The sequence below is a fragment of the Balaenoptera physalus genome (assembly GCF_965194825.1).
Source record: "Balaenoptera physalus genome assembly, chromosome: 5".
Classification (NCBI taxonomy): Eukaryota; Metazoa; Chordata; class Mammalia; order Artiodactyla; family Balaenopteridae; genus Balaenoptera; species Balaenoptera physalus.
Genome location: NC_138884.1, coordinates 114716797 through 114734776, shown reverse-complemented (window position 1 = coordinate 114734776; position 17980 = coordinate 114716797). Strand labels below are relative to the sequence as shown.

The window sequence follows — 17980 nt, the reverse complement described above, 5'->3', positions numbered from 1 at the left end:
GCAAATATTGTCTCCCATTCTGAGGGTTGTCTTTTCATCTTGTTTGTAGTTTGCTTTGCTGTGCAAAAGCTTTTAAGTTTCATTAGGTCCCATTTGTTTATTTTTGTTTTTATTTCCATTACTCTAGGAGGTGGATCAAAAAAGATCTTGCTGTGATTTACGTCAAAGAGTTTTCTTCCTATGTTTTCCGCTAAGAGTTTTATAGTGTCCGGTCTTACATTTAGGTCTCGAATCCATTTTGATTTTATTTTTGTGTATGGTGTTAGGGAATGTTCTAATTTCATTCTTTTACATGTAGCTGTCCAGTTTTCCCAGCACCACTTATTGAAGAGACTGTCTTTTCTCCATTGTATATCCTTGCCTCCTTTGTCATAGATTAGTTGACCATAGGTGCGTGGGTTTATCTCTGGGCTTTCTATCTTGTTCCATTGATCTATGTTTCTGTTTTTGTGCCAGTACCATATTGTCTTGATTACTGTAGCTTTGTAGTATAGTCTGAAGTCAGGGAGTCTGATTTCTCCAGCTCTGTTTTTTTCCCTCAAGACTGCTTTGGCTATTTGGGGTCTTTTGTGTTTCCATACAAATTTTAAGATTTTTTATTCTAGTTCCATAAAAAATGCCATTGGTAATTTGATAGGGATTGCATTGAATCTGTAGATTGCTTTGGGTAGTATAGTCATTTTCACAATATTGATTCTTCCAATCCAAGAACATGGTATATCTCTCCATCTGTTGGTATCATCTTTAATTTCTTTCATCAGTGTCTTATAGTTTTCTGCATACAGGTCTTTTGTCTCCCTAGGTAGGTTTATTCCTAGGTATTTTATTCTTTTTGTTGCAATGGTAAATGGGAGTGTTTCCTTAATTTCTCTTTCAGATTTTTCATCATTAGTGTATAGGAATGCAAGATATTTCTGTGCATTAATTTAGTATCCTCCTACTTTACCAAATTCATTAATTAGCTCTAGTAGTATTCTGGTGGCATCTTTAGGATTCTCTATGTATAGTATCATGTCATCTGCAAACACTGACAGTTTCACTTCTTCTTTTCCAATTTGTATTCTTTTTATTTCTTTTTCTTCTCTGATTGCCGTGGCTAGGACTTCCAAAACTATGTTGAATAATAGTGGTGAGAGTGGACATCCTTGTCTTATTCCTGATCTTAGAGGAAATGCTTTCAGTTTTTCACCATTGAGAATGATGTTTGCTGTGGGTTTGTAGTATATGGCCTTTATTATGTTGAGGTAGGTTCCCTCTATGCCCACTTTCTGGAGGGTTTTTTTTTTTATCATAAATGGGTGTTGAATTTTGTCAAAAGCTTTTTCTGCATCTATTGAGATGATCATATGTTTTTTATTCTTCAATTTGTTAATATGGTGTATCACACTGATTGATTTGCATATATTGAAGAATCCTTGCATCCCTGGGATAAATCCCACTTGATCATGGTGTATGATCCTTTTAATGTGTTGTTGGATTCTGTTTGCTGGTATTCCGTTGAGGATTTTTGCATCTATATTCATCAGTGATATTGGTCTGTAATTTTCTTTTTTTGTAGTATCTTTGTCTGGTTTTGGTATCAGGGTGATGGTGGCCTCATAGAATGAGTTTGGGAGTGTTCCTTCCTCTGCAATTTTTTGGAAGACTTTGAGAAGGATGGGTGTTAGCTCTTCTCTAAATGTATGATAGAATTCACCTGTGAAGCCATCTGGTCCTGGACTTTTGTTTGTTGGAAGATTTTTAATCACAGTTTCAATTTCATTACTTGTGATTGGTCTGTTCACATTTTGTATTTCTTCCTGGTTCAGTCTTGGAAGGTTATATCTTTCTAAGAATTTGCCCATTTCTTCCAGGTTGTCCATTTTATTGGCATAGAGTTGCTTGTAGTAGTCTCTTAGGATGCTTTGTATTTCTGTAGTGTCTGTTGTAACTTCTCCTTTTTCATTTCTAATTTTATTGATTTGGGTCCTCTCCCTCTTTTTCTTGATGAGTCTGGCTAATGATTTATCAATTTTGTTTATCTTCTCAAAGAACCAGCTTTTAGTTTTATTGATCTTTGCTATTGTTTTCTTTGTTTCTATTTCATTTATTTCTGCTCTGATATTTATGATTTCTTTCCTTCTGCTAACTTTGGGTTTTGTTTGTTCTTCTTTCTCTAGCTCCTTTAGGTGTAAGGTTAGATTGTTCATTTGAGATTTTTCTTGTTTCTTGAAGTAGGCTTCTATAGGTATAAACTTCCGACTTAGAACTGCTTTTGCTGCATCCCATGGGTTTTGGATCATCGTGTTTTCATTGTCATTTGTCTCTAGGTATTTTTTGATTTCCTCTTTGATTTCTTCAGTGATCTCTTGGTTATTTAGTAACGTATTGTTTAGCCTCCATGTGTTTGTGTTTTTTTACATTTTTTTCCATGTAATTCATTTCTAACCTTATAGCGTTGTGGTCAGAAAAGATGCTTGATATGATTTCAATTTTCTTAAATTTACTGAGGCTTTATTGTGACCCAAGATGTGATCTATCCTGGAGAATGTTCCGTGCACACTTGAGAAGAAAGTGTAATCTGCTGTTTCTGGATGGAATGTCCTATAAATATCAATTCAATCTATCTGGTCTATTGTGTCATTTAAAGCTTGTGTTTCCTTATTTATTTTCATTTTGGATGATCTGTCCATTTATGTAAGTGAGGTGTTAAAGTCCCCCACTATTATTGTGTTACTGTGGATTTCCTCTTTTATAGCTGTTAACAGTTGCCTTATGTATTGAGGTGCTCGTATATTGGGTGCATATATCTTTATAATGGTTATATCTTCTTCTTGGATTGATCCCTTGATCATTATGTAGTGTCCTTCCTTGTCTCTTGTAACATTCTTTATTTTAAAGTCTATTTTATCTGTTATGAGTATTGCTACTCCAGCTTTCTTTTGATTTCCATTTACATGGAATATCTTTTTCCATCCCCTCATTTTCAGTCTGTATGTGTCCCTAGGTCTCAAGTGTGTCTCTTGTAGACAGCATATAGATGGGTCTTGTTTTTGTATCCATTCAGCAAGCCTGTGTCTTTTGGTTGGAGCATTTAATCCATTCACATTTAAGGTAATTATCGATATGTATGTTCCTATGACCATTTTCTTAATTGTTTTGGGTTTGTTTTTGTAGGTCCTTTTCTTTTCTTGTGTTTCCCATTTAGAGAAGTTCCTTATCATTTGTTGTAGAGCTGGTTTGGTGGTGCTGACTTCTCTTAGCTTTTGCTTGTCTGTAAAGCTTTTGATTTCTCCATTGAATCTGAATGAGATCCTTGCCAGGTAGAGTAATCTTGGTTGTAGGTTCTTCCCTTTCATCACTTTAAGTATATCATGCTAGTCCCTTCTGGCTTGTAGAGTTTCTGCTGAGAAATTAGCTGTTAACCTTATGGGAGTTCCCTTGTATGTTATTTGTCGTTTTTCCCTTGCTGCTTTCAATAATTTTTCTTTGTCTTTAATTTTTGCCAATTTGATTACTATGTGTCTCGGCGTGTTTCTCCTTGGGTTTATCCTGTATGGGACTCGCTGTGCTTCCTGGACAGCTATTGGGTGGCTATTTCCTTTCCCATGTTAGGAAAGTTTTTGACTATAATCTCTTCAAATATTTTCTCTGGTCCTTTCTCTCTCTCTTCTCCTTCTGGGACCCCTATAATGTGAATGTTGTTGTGTTTAATGTTGTACCAGAGGTCTCGTAGGCTGTCTTCATTTCTTTTCATTCTTTTTTCTTTATTCTGTTCTGCAGCAGTGAATTCCACCATTCTGTCTTCCAGGTCACGTATCCGTTCTTCTGCCTCAGTTATTCTGCTATTGATTCCTTCTAGTGTAGTTTTCATTTCAGTTATTGTATTGTTCATCTCTGTTTGTTTGTTCTTTAATTCTTCTAGGTCTTTGTTAAACATTTCTTGCATCTTCTCGATCTTTGCCTCCATTCTTTTTCCGAGGTCCTGGATCATCTTCACTATCATTATTCTGAATTCTTTTTCTGGAAGGTTGCCTATCTCCACTTCATTTAGTTGTTTTTCTGGGGTTTTATCTTGTTCCTTCATCTGGTACATAGCCCTCTGCCTTTTCATCTTGTCTATCTTTCTGTGAATGTGGTTTTTGTTCCACAGGCTGCAGGACTGTAGTTCTTCTTGCTTCTGCTGTCTGCCCTCTGGTGGATGAGGCTATCTAAGAGGCTTGTGTAAGTTTCCTGATGGGAGGGACTGGTGGTGGGTAGAGCTGACTGTTGCTCTGGTGGGCAGAGCTCAGGAAAACTTTAATCCGCTTGACTGCTGATGGGTGGGGCTGGGTTCCCTCCCTGTTGGTTGTTTGGCCTGAGGCAACCCAACAGTGGAGCCTACCTGGGCTCTTTGGTGGGGCTAATGACAGACTCTGGGAGGGCTCACGCCAAGGAGTACTTCCCAGAACTTCTGCTGCTAGTGTCCTTGTCCCCACAGTGAGCCACAGCCACCCCCCGCCTCTGCAGGAGACCCTCCAACACTAGCAGGTAGGTCTGGGTCAGTCTCCCCTGGGGTCACTGCTCCTTCCCCTGGGTCCCGATGTGCACACTACTTTGTGTGTGCCCTCCAAGAGTGGAGTCTCTGTTTCCCCCAGTCCTGTCAAAGTCCTGCAATCAAATCCCACTAGACTTCAAAGTCTGATTCTCTAGGAATTCCTCCTCCCGTTGCCAGACCCCCAGGTTGGGAAGCCTGACGTGGGGCTCAGAACCTTCACTCCAGTGGGTGGACTTCTGTGGTATAAGTGTTCTCCAGTCTGTGAGTCACCCACCCAGCAGTTATGAGATTTGATTTTACTGTGATTGGACCCCTCCTCCCATCTCATTGTGGCTTCTCCTTTGTCTTTGGATGTGGGGTACCTTTTTTGGTGAGTTCCAGTGTCTTCCTGTCGATGATTGTCCAGCAGCTAGTTGTGATTCTGGTGTTCTCACAAGAGGGAGTGAGAGCATGTCCTTCTACTCCACCATCTTGGTTCCTCCCACTCCTATTATTTTCATGTCTTCATTTCAAATGGTTTTGAGATGGAGGTAAAGGCTGCAATTTGTGCTTGACCCAACATCTTGAATGAAATTTCTATAGAGTTTTAACCAGCACTAAAGAATGTGTGAACATTTTTACCACCATTAAATGACATTCACTCAAAAGCAGAATTCTTACATTCAAAGTCATTGTAAAGAGAAGATGTGGTACATATATATAATGGAATATTACTCAGCCATAAAAAGGAATGAAACTGGGTCGTTTGTAGAGATGTGGATGGACCTAGAGTCTGTCATACAGAGTGAAGTAAGTCAGAAAGAGAAAAACAAATATTGTATATTAACACATATATGTGGGATCTAGAAAAATGGTACAGATGAACCTATTTCCAGAGTAGGAATAGAGACACAGATGTAGAGAACAGACATGTGGACACAGGGGGAAAGGGAGGGTGGGACGAATTGGGATATTGGGATTGACATATATACACTACCATGTGTAAAATGGATAGCTAGTGGGAACCTGCTGTGTAGCACAGGGAGCTCAGCTCGGTGCTCTGTGATGACCTAGATGGGTGGGAAGGGGGGTGAGGGAGGTCCAAGAGGGAGGGAATATATGTATACATATAGCTGATTCACTTTGCTGTACAGCAGAAACTAACACAACATTGTAAAGCAATTATACTCCAATAAAAAAGTCATTGTAAAGGTTAATATATTTGTTGTACAATTTACTATAAAACAGTTTTGTTAAAAGGATGTTTTTAAGTTGGTTTTCAAAGATTTTTCTCTCAGTTTTGTAGTCGGTGCTGTCTCTCCTGCTGTTGTTGTCCCTTCCATGCTACATTTGCAAGAAAAGGGATATGGTGTTGAGAAAGGCATTCCAACCTTATTAATAGCTGCCAGCAGTTTGGATGACATTGTAGCTATCACTGGATTCAATACATGCTTGAGCATAGTCTTCTCCTCAGGTAAACAAAAAAATACAACAGCTACCATATAATTCATTGCTTTTTTTATTCTTTAAACAAGGTTTGTGGCTTTGCCTCTGCATTTATTAATGAAGACTTTTCTATGTAACATCTTTTTATTCTTTATAGACAGCTCATTCTAGACCAGAGAAGGAATTTCAATGGGTTAAGATACCACTACTTAACACAAATGATTTCCTTTTAATAACCAAATATTCCAATTAATTTGATAACCCATATTATTACCATTTATCTGCTCTTGTTGCTTTGGAATTTTATCACAGTTTTCAATAGAAAAATTTAGGCAGAAATATTATTAGTACTACTAATATATCGAATAGATATTTTGGAGAGGTACCTTACTGGCCATCATTATAAATAACTGGTTGTTCTGTTGCTAAGCCAACTTAAATATATAGAGTGTGGACAAGTGTGTGTCTTTTTGGTAGTGATGGGACAAGATCCTGCACCAATTCTAAATCCCAAGGTGATATTTCGTCTTGAATGTCACTTGGCAGAAATTGTGAAAGTAAACATTCCACATTTAATAATGCATTAATTATCTGCCAGTTCAATATTCTGTATTATTAAAACACCAAAACATTTTAAAGTTGAAAAGTTACATATATAGTTTCTCTTAAACTCATAAGATATAAATGAATAAGAAGGAAAAAAGGGAAAAGGTAAAAATAAAGTCTGTAATAGTTATACCCCCAGGAATAATAATTGTGAACCCTTTGATGTAAATTCACCCAGACTTCTCCTTTTCTCCCCCATCCCCATCTATCTCTAGCTCTTTCTCTCCCTCCCAATATTCTTATAAAATTATTGAATATTAACCATACTTTCTTATAACCTGAGTTGTTTTGCAGTTACCTGTGTATTGCAAACATGGTCCTTTTCAGTAAATATTTTTATGACATTTGTAATGGTTGCATAGTATTCGATTGGCTGCATCATGATTACTTAACATGTTGAAAATTGAAGTTGACACCAATATTTACTATTAAAATAATGCTTGGTTGAACATCTTACAGCTAAATAGTTGTACCTAATCTTAATATTTTCTTAATCTTTTTTAATACTTTTAAAAAAATTTTTATTTTTTGCTGCGTTGGGTCGTTTTTGCACGCAAGCTTTTCTCCAGTTGTGGTGAGCGGGGGCTACTCTTCATTGCGGTGCGTGGGCTTCTCATTGAGGTGGCTTCTCTTGTTGCAGAGCATGGGCTCTAGGCACGCGGGCTTCAGTAGTTGTGGCTTGCAGGCTCAGTAATTGTGGCACACGTGCTTAGTTGCTCCGTGGCATGTGGGATCTTCCCGGACCAGGGACTGAACGCATGTCCCCTGCATTGGCAGGCAGATTCTTAACCACTGCACCACCAGGGAAGTCCCAATATTTTCTTAATCTTAAAAGAGAAATTATTGAGTTAAAAAGTATATAACATTCTAAGATTTTTGAAATATATTGCCACAAAATCTTGTCCTACCAAGGTGCACAAGCATGCCACTTTCTCTTCACCTTCTTCAAAATTAGGTATTTACTAATCCTTTTTAGCTTAGCTAATTTGACAGGTGAAGAGTGAGATCTCCTTAAATGAAGTACTTTGAATACTAGTGATGTTAAACAAATGTTCGTGTTTATTGGCCATTAGCGTTTTGGAATGTTTAATAGATTGCTTTTCTTGAAATATTTTGCCTATATCCTATAGGTGTGTTCATCATTTGTTCTTTTGATTTGTTAAGATTCTGCACAAAATTAAGAATGATAACCATTTGTTTTATATCCTATGGTTTTTGTAATTTGACTTTTAACTTTATCTCTTTTCTGCCATTCAGAAGTCCTAAATTTTTTATTGTCAGATCTGGCCATCTTTTCCTTCATGACTGGTATCAGTCATTCTTTCAAAACATATTTTTTGTGCTCCTCTTCCATTGTACCAGCTACTGTATCAAACACTGAGGATCAACAGTGAACAACAATATTAGTTTTTATTGAGTAACTGCTTTGTACTTGCTGTAAGTTCTGTAGATGTTTTGACTCAATAGTCACAGTAGTGCTATGCTCATTTTGCAGATAAGGAAACTAAGGAACAGAGGTTAAGTAATGTGCTCAAAGTCACAGATCTAATAAGTAGGGGAACCAAGATGCAAACGTAGCAGTCTGACCCCAGACCCACACTTTTAACTACTATTCTATCCTGCCTCCCGACACAGCAGACAGAGAAGACCATGTGGCCAATGGTCTCAAGGGGTGTATATGAAACAAATAATTACAGATGTAATAAATATTACATAGCATAAGATGCTAGGGGAACATGCTACAGGAGACCAAACCTAATTTGAGGAGGACCAAAAAAGTGGAAACCAAGCAGGTACATGCTTAAAAATCCTCTTCCACCACATAACTATGTAAACTGTCTCTTAAAATTTTAAGGACTTTTAAAGTTTTATTTTACGCATTAGATCTTCAAGGCATCTATATTTTGGAATATAGTAGATATTGAGATCTAACCTTACCTTCCAGGTCAATTGGCCCTTTTACCATAATGTAATGTCCTTCTTTACCTCTTGTGACAGTATTTGACGTAAAGTCTATTTGTCTGATATAAGTATGACCACCCCTGTTCTCTTTGGGGTACCATTTGCATGGAATATCTTTTTCCATCCTTAAAGTTACAGCAATCTGTTTTAAAATGATAACAACTTCAATTGCATACAAAAGCTCTACTCCTCTACTCCTTTACCTCTCAGCCTCCTCACTTTATGTTATCAGTGTCACAAATTACATTTTTTATATTATGTATCCATTAACATAGTTTTATAGTTATCTTTTGTGCTTTTATCTTAAATTCCAAAACAGAATTAAAAGTGATTTCCTTAGCACCATTAAGGTATTACAGGATTTTGAATTCATCTATTTACCTTTACTGGAGGTTTATATTTAATGCTTTTGTGTTGCTGTCTAACATCCTTTTATTTCCACTTGAAGGATTCCCTTTAACATTTCTTGTTAGGCAGGTCTAGTGGTGATGAACTCCATCAGCCTTGTTTATCTGAGGAAGTCTTAATTTTGCCTTCACTTTGAAGGACAATTTTGTGGGATAGTATTCTTGGGTGGCATTTGTTTTCTTTCAACATTTTGAATATATCATCCTACCTTCTTATAAGGTTCCTGCTATGTAAGCCTCTGATAATTTTATGGACGCTCTCTTATATATGATGTGTTGCTTTTCTCTTGCTGTAAGTTTTTAAATGAGCAGAAAGCCTTTTGGACTGTATGTTGTTGTTAAATGGGTGTCTCTGTAGGGGATCAAGGTTCTAGGGTTCCCAGTCTACCTTCTACTGTTGTCACCCTCCACTTCTATTATTTTTAATGGGAAAATAGTTCTAAAATATGTATATTTACATACCTTATTGAGTTGAATACACAGAGCATAGCTGAACTTTTTTGTGTGACTCTGGATATTTTTTAAAACGTATTGCAATAAACTACATGTATCCATGAGACATTATATTGAAAAATCAGTTGATCCTTGAATATTCCTAGGATTGACCCTGGGTTAAATCTTTTTTTTATATTGTTGTTGTTGTTATTAAATTGTCCTTTTTATGTTTAAATCATTTGTTTATCATAATAGAATATCAGAGGAAAACATTACCAACCATGTGCTAGGTGCCAGAGGTTCTCCTTTGCCAGTCTCTGTGCATTCTTCTACCTCACCTGGTCTTTTAGGTTGGGTGTGTAAGGGGAGCACATTGTGGCTTATTACTGCTTTGTTTTCTGGCGTATTTATTCAATGAACATTTCTGAGTTGTGTATATGTATTAAATCATTGGAGAGTACATATTCAATTTATCAAATAGATGTGCATATGTTTTCACGTGTTTGAACATTAAAGGTCCATTTTTGTATATTTATTCTATGATACATACCTTTCTTTATGAATCACCTACATTTGATTTTCCGATGTGTTGGGTATGTGAAAATACTTCTCTATGAAATGTTTTTCTTATTGTGTGCCATTACAGGTGGTGTACTTAGCAACCTCATGTCCTCTTTTCGGGATGTACTTGTTGGTGTGCTGGTAGGAATTGTTTTGGGAATGTTTACTCGATATTTTCCAAGTAGAGATCAGGTAAATAAAAAATAATCTATTGTTTGGAAGTACAGTATTTCTTTCAAAAGACATTTCTTTCAAAAATTTGAACTTTTAGAAGATCCATGAAATAATAAATTTAATATTTAGTTCTCTTTCTCCAAAAGAGGCCTCCAATGCCTACTCTGCTTAAAACTGAGCACAGTTGTGATTGATCCAGGTCAGTGGCCCTAACTAAAGTCCCTGCTTCCTGATTAGGCAAATAAGGAATATCAGAAAAATGTACTTAATTCAGAGTAGCTTCTCCATTCCATCCCACTCCTTTCTTCATTAAATTCCCTGTTGACTCCTGACATTTTTTAAAAAATCTTTTTCCCTCAAACTTTACGTTGAACATTTTTGGAGAAATATATTCCCATTTATCTCTGCATATTTTCTGACTTAAATTCACTCCCTCTCCCTTTGACCAAGGAAACACTATCAAACTCAACCCTTTCCTGCCCTAAAGGATATGCCATTACTCTTAGATTTCTGTAACTTCCATCTTAATTTCCCTGCAATTATTGTCTTAGCTAAAAAGATATTCAGACATTTATTTTTAAGAATTCTTTGGATATGTTATATGGAACTACAGGTTATATGGGTCTCTTTTCTTTCCTTCTTCTCTTACAGTTAAAGTATTATAACCATTTTACTGACGTTAGTATCAGAGATATGGCAGAAGATGAAACTCAGTAATTGCAAATTTTGTCACTTGATACCTAGTTTGCTAAAATATGTGGTGAGAAAGTCAAAATTTTAGACATTATTTGATACAACAGATGAAGACAGGGTATCAAAGGGTCAATAATAAATGATAGATAATATGATAATTGTATTATATATTTAACATAAATTAATTTCCAAATATCTATCAAATTCTAGGGAAAACTTGCAGTGAAGAGAGCATTTCTTATTTTGAGTATGTGTGTTTCTGCTGTCTTAGGCAGCCATCGCATTGGTTTGCACGCAGCTGGAGGATTATGCACACTAGTACTGAGTTTCGTCGCAGGGACAAGTTGGTCCAAAGAAAAGGTGAATATTTTTAATACACCATTTATTAAAAGATAAAATAACTGCATTTTTTTACATCTATAATGGACATTTTAGGAAATCGCACTCTAGTTGGAAGATATTCCATAAGTTTGTATCTTCAAGGAAGTGAATGAATCAGTCAAGGAAATAAAATATTTAGAAGGACTAAAATGCAGTCAGAAGTTGAGTTATCACATCAGGCCTCTCTCTTTTTCCCAAGTTTAATGCAATATGATTATATAACTTTTATTGATTTAATTATTTTATTTATTAAAGTTTTAGTTATACAATTAATACATGCAAATATGCTCTTAAATATTAAAACAGTAAGAAGGGGACTTCCCTGGTGGCGCAGTGGTTAAGAATCCGTCTGTTAATGCAGGGGACATGGATTCGAGCCCTGCTCTGGGAAGATCCCACATGCCACGGAGCAACAAAGCCCGTGCACTACAACTACTGAGCCTGCGCTCTAGAGCCCACGAGCCACAACTACGGAGCATGCATGCCACAACTACTGAAGCCCGCGCACCTAGAGCCTGTGCTCCGCAACAGGAGAAGCCACTGCAATGAGAAGCCCGCGCACCGCAACGAAGAGTAGCCCCCGCTCACCTCAACTAAAAGAAAGCCCGCGCGCAGCAAGGAAGACCCAATGCAGCCAAATATAAATAAATAAATAAATAAATTTATAAAAATAAATAAATAAATAAATAAATAAATAAATAAAACAGTAAGAAGGCCCACATATGGAATACAATGTAAAAGACTCCCTTTCCCCCACCATTGCCAAATATCAAATCCCCTTCCCAGATCATTTCCTCTAATCAATCCTCTATCTATAGACATTTAGATCACTTCCATGTTTTGTTATCACAAACAGTACTTCCATGAACAATCCTATTCATGTGTGGTTTTGCAAATGTATGAGTACTTCTGAAGGAATAGATTTCTAGAAGTGGAATGGCTGAATTGAGAAATTGTACATTTCTATTTTGATGGGTACTGCCAAATTATCCCTTAAAAGGATCTTATTTACACTGTTTACTACCAACGGTGTAGGAGAGTCCCTAACACCTAAACCCATCAACAGTCTTGGGTATTATCAATTGTTCTTTTTTTTTTTTAACAATCTGATGGGTAAGAAACTATATTACATTGTTATGCTTTATTTATATTTCTCTGATTAGTAGTGGAGTAAGCTTCTATTCATATATTCTTTTATAACTACTTATTCATATTCTTTGCCCATTTTTTAATTGGTTTATTAGCCTTTTTGTTCCTAATTTATAGTGTCTTTATATGTTAGGGCTACTAATTCTTTGTTATCTACATGTTGCATGTAAGTTTTGCTTATCTTCAACTTTGTTTATGATGTCTTTTGTATGGCAGTAAAATTTCCTATAGTCAAATCTGTCAGTTTTTCCTTTTTGGTTTTGGGTTCTGCATCTTATTTAAGAAAGATTTTTTCACCCAAGATTATGAGATTATAAACGTTATAACATCTTATATATTATCATCTAATACTTTGGTAGTTTGTTTTGTTTTGCATTTAGTTCTTTAATCCATCTGGAATCTATTTTTGTGAATGATGTGAGGTAAGGATGTACATGTGTGTGTTTATATATATGTATTTATAGACATACATATATATACATACATATATATATATGCATATGAATTGTATAGTCTATTTTTGCCAAAGTATTTATTGATTAATCCATTAATTATTCAATGACTTTTTAAGTGTCTCTTTTAACATGTGCTAAACTCCTATATATATATATATATATATGTATGTATATATAAATTTACTTCTGGAATCTATTTAAACTTATCTATTTCTATGCCAATACCACTCTATTTTAAATCACTGTAGTTTTATGTCTCAAAATCTATATAGAAGATTCCCTCTTATTATACCTATTTTTAAATTATTTCTTGGCTGTTCTGCCCATATTCTTTCTTAGATACATTTTAGAATCAGCTTGAGAACTTCCCTATCCAAAAATCATATGGGCATTTTGTTTAGTATTCTGATAAATTCATAATTATAAGAGAAATTAAATCACTAATAATAAATTACAAATAAATGAAAACTACTAGTTTTTTTACATGATAAAGGAAATCAAAAAGTAAAGAATAAATAGATTTTAAAGATTAAAAGTAACAAATAGGATAATGTGCTACAAAGAAGAAAGAGTAATATTGGTTTTCCTTTGTTACTTCCTTTTTTAAACTTACTTTTATAAACGGCAACCAGAAAACCTAGTCGTAAGGGGAGTAGTTATGAAGATAGTTTATGCCTCAAACAAAGGATATTAAAGTTTTATGTATCTCCACCTGTAAAAAAAGATAAACCCAGACTGAGACTAAAATCTCTTCATCCAAATTTCTGGAAAAGAGCCAGAGTACTGTGATGTCACTAGGGGCATTTCCTATAACCATGTAATTGTGGAAGCAGCACTGGGGGGGGTTCATTCCCGGAAAGGGAAGCCAGGCAGGCAACCAAGTTAGAATCTATTAAATGTTTTGGTTTGGTTTTAAGGAGAAAATAACTTTGATGTTTTCAATACGGGTCCTTTGGAAGCAGGCCTAACAGATTACCAGAATTTTTTTCCTAGTTGTTTAGGACCTATCAGGATTCACTTTCATGGGATTTTGTCCCAGGATAATTTTTAGTGGAAGTCTTCCCAACTCATTTTTTTTTTTTTTTAATAAATGTATTTATTTATTTATTTATTTTTGGCTGCGTTGGGTCTTCGTTGCTACACGCGGGCTTTCTCTAGTTGCGGTGAGCGGGGACTACTCTTCTTTGCGATGTGCAGGCTTCTCATTGTGGTGGCTTCTCTTGTTGCGGAGCACGGGCTCTAGGTGCATGGACTTCAGTAGTTGTGGCACACGGGCTTCAGGAGCCGTGACTCGCAGGCTCTAGAGCGCAGGCTCAGCAGCCGTGGCGCACGGGCTTAGTCGCTCCCCGGTATGTGGGATCTTCCCGGACCAGGGCTCGAACCCGCGTCCCCTGCATTGGCAGGCATATTCCTAACCACTGCGCCACTAGGGAAGTCCCCCCAACTCATTTTTGAGACCTGAAATGTCTGAATGATCTTGAGTATGTTCTCATCTGGCATGATGTAGTTCTATCTCTGTTCAGTTGCCTTACAAACAAAAGGTAGAACTCTTACTGTACCATCAGAACATGTGTGGAACTTCAAAGACCTTACTTGTTCCATGACAGAATTACCAAATAATATTTTTATTTTATTGCTTTGTAGATTTCTTTTAATCAAATTCTACCTAAGTGTTTGTATAAAAGAATTAACCTACTCATTTAATTTTTATTGTTTTAACATTTCTTCTACAAATAAAATATCTTAAGTTTATTAAATGTTAAGAGAGACTTTAAACTTCTGAAATGCAAATACTTATATGTGTCACAATAACTGAAAATTTATTACCCTTTTCTACAGATTAGAGTCCAAAAAATTATTGGAACTGCATGGAATATTTTTCAACCTCTTCTTTTCGGTTTGGTTGGAGCGGAAGTATCTGTCACATCTCTTAAATCAAATGCTATTGGTAAGAATGATTAGAGGCACAAAAATATAAGATTTGAAAATATTTAAGAAAACTTTGAATAATTTTTATTTTTATTTACAATGTCTTTGAATGCTACAAGGACCTTCTTCAGAAGCACATGTTGTAACATACATTTGTTCTTTCTTTATCCTGTACACTCTTTGTAACCAAAGACAACCCTGAATATCTTCCCTGAGTGATCTGAGGAAATGGAGATAAGAAATTTTTCTGAGGGGAAATATTGGATACCATTAGCACCTTTTGAATACTTTCATTTATAGTAAAAGGTCAGCGTCTGTTAGCTCAGAATTAAATAAATGTAACTTATCTTATTTTTCATCATACCTCCACCATCATATTATCTCTTGCACTTTACATAGAAGCCTCAATCATATTTGTATTTTTATGATTATTGTTTTTACTTAAAAAAATAAAGATATACAGAGACACTAGCCCTAAATTGCTTTCAACCCATTTACAAATCATATCTCTAGACATAAAGAACCACTACTTCCCAAATATTGTGTTATTTATGTTTGTTTTTATCTGTTGCAGGCATTTGTGTTGCTACACTGAGTTTGGCATTATTGGTTCGAATTTCTTTTACATTTGTATTGATGTCTTTTGCTGGTTTTAATTTTAAGGAGAAAATATTTATTGCTTTATCGTGGATGCCCAAAGCTACAGTCCAAGTAAGAACAAATTAAGTCATTCTAATTATTTTAATGTTGATTTTTAAAAAAAATTCTAAATGAAAAAAACATCCAGTCACAAAATATGGGCCATTAATCTTACTTTTAAAATGTTTGATTGATCGTAACTACTCATTAAAATTAATGTAATCTTTAAGAAACTCAGTTTTAAAAGCAATTTTTCTGAAATTGAAAACTGTGCTTTTAATGACAAATACTTCCTAAACTTACAAAAACATTTTTCTATTTTCCCAAGATATAAAATAAGAGTATATCTGAATGCGCTGAAAAGGGCACAGCATTACTTCTGGGTGTTCCTGCCAAATACACATAACGTCAATCTTATCATGAGAAAACATTAGACAAAAGCAAAGTGAGAGACAGTGAGCAAAATAATTGACCAGTACTCTTCAAAAGTGTCAAGGTCATGTAAGACAAAGACAGACTAAGGATCTGTCTCCCATAAAAGGAGACCAAGGAAACACTTACTAAATGCAGTGGATTTAGTTCAGGCATTGGCTCCTGGTCCAAAAAAAAGGACATTAGTTGGACAGTTGTTGAAATTTGAATGAGGTCTCTAGATTAGTGTATGTGTGTGTGTATATATATACTATATATTATATCAGTATTAATTTTCTGATTTTTGGTTATTGTACTGTGGTCATACAAGAGTTAACATTTGGGAAATCTGGATGAAGGGTATATAGAAAGTCTTTGTATTACTTTTACAACTTATTTGTGAGTCCAAAATCACGAGAAGCCCCTGAAAGTGAATGAACTTGGGGGTGGGGGGGAGGGAGCAGCAACTTTGTGCACGGGGAGGGGCTAGTTGTGGGGCTTCAGGATGCTGTGAGGAGAGCTTTTCCTTTAGGTATCAGAGTGTGAGGTGGCAGATTTGCATTATATTTAAAACATTGTTTAAATCATCAAAAAAAAACACCTTTTTTTTGATTATAAAAAAAAGAGTATATCTGAAAATTAGAATTTTTACATTTTGCTGAATATTGTAGAGCTAAGTGTTATGATTTTAAACTAGAGACATGTTGATTCTTTTTAAAATATATCTTTCCTATGCCTGCCACCCATTCTACCATACATGAATGCACATATATTATTTTTAATTATATATTTAATTTGTATGACTATTTGATTGATGACTGAATCTCTCCACTAGATTATATAGGAAGGATAGGAACAGTGCTTGTTTTTTCTGTTATTCTTTTTCCCTAGCACTTAACACAGTGCCTAACATGCAGGAGGTACACAATAAATAAGCATTGCATGCCTACAAGAATGAATGATGAATGAATGAAAGAGAGAAAAGGGAGACCTTGTAGTTTTGCTCTCTGATTCAGTGATAAGGTATTGCTACTTATTGTCAGACTGTTTAACCTGACAATAAAATGTCTTGATTTCCTGAGATTTTCTCCATTGTTATTCCAAAACAGAAGCTTGTGAGTTTCCATGCAACAAAACCCTCTGTATGTCATGGTTAGAAAAGCAGGTCCTTGGGACCAGGCTGCCTATTTTGAATACCATGTTACTTGCCTATAACCTTAGGCAAGTTACTTTGTAACCTCTCAGTGCCCAGTGGATAGATTCCAAACCTCTTGTCAGTTTTACTGGATCACACTGCCTCCCAGTAGTAAGAACAAGAAGACAGACAACAAAATCCTAAAGAACCATAAGAAACCTTAGCATTTTGTGTTGTCTCGTTGTAGCCAGGAACCTAGTGGTACATGGTAAAGGCAAATATGCAAAGCTCTTGTTTCAGGTGAACTCCTAAGGTTCTGAAAATAATGTGAGCACTCAAAAAATATATTTAAACAGGGGAAAGCTGAGATGACAAGAAAACAAAAACAGCCCCCAAATGTCTGCACACTGGTTTGTCACTTTTTCACTCTCCCTTCCAGATATATTTGCTAGGAAGAACATAGGATTGATGAGTAATTTATGAAAATTCCTCAACACTTTGTCTTGTCTCTTTTCTAGTAGTCTAGTGCTAGGTGTTATTTGTTTTAACAGGGCTATTTACTTTTATTATATGTTAACTCCATTTAACATTTTTCTTTATGCCTCATCTTTTTCTCCTCTAAATGTAGGCTGTATTAGGTCCTCTGGCTCTAGAAAGAGCAAGAATCAGTGCACCCCATTTGGAACCATATTCGAAGGATGTGATGACAATAGCTTTTCTAGCCATCTTGATCACAGCTCCAAATGGAGCTCTAATTATTGGCATTCTGGGACCTAAAGTACTTACTCGCCATGATCCAAACAAAATGAAAGTGGAATTAGCAGGATTAGAACTTCATTAAAAAGTTGATTTGCCATCACCTGCCTGCTTCTCTTAATGAATTCTCTTACATGAGAGAAAAATTAAAAGGTACAAATATGTGGAGACTACGCAGAACCAAGGAGTTAATAAGTATATGATTTCACTACAGATGTTTCCTATGACTTTTTATTCCAAAGTTAATTTAATAAAAATAATATAAAATAGAATGCCTTGTTAGTATTTATGTATTTCAAGAACAAAGTAAATTTATAAATACCCTAGGAAAGTTTAAAGAACTCCA

General features: G+C 35.5%; 1 protein-coding gene across 4 annotated transcripts in view; it reads left to right on the top strand.

Moving 5' to 3' along the window:
• Window positions 1-17737, top strand: part of SLC9B1 (solute carrier family 9 member B1) — a 67164-nt gene extending 49427 nt beyond the window's left edge. For 3 of the 4 annotated variants that reach the window (XM_082462894.1, XM_082462896.1, XM_082462895.1), the window contains exons 7-12: window positions 5794-5969; window positions 9998-10104; window positions 10990-11139; window positions 14604-14712; window positions 15268-15404; window positions 17507-17737. In XM_082462894.1, coding sequence (XP_082319020.1) covers window positions 5794-5969; window positions 9998-10104; window positions 10990-11139; window positions 14604-14712; window positions 15268-15404; window positions 17507-17719 — 892 coding nt within the window. In that variant the 3' untranslated portion in view covers window positions 17720-17737. The remainder of the gene's footprint in view (window positions 1-5793; window positions 5970-9997; window positions 10105-10989; window positions 11140-14603; window positions 14713-15267; window positions 15405-17506) is intronic. The other variant, XM_082462897.1, reaches the window with a different exon arrangement.
• Window positions 17738-17980: the final 243 nt, after the last annotated feature.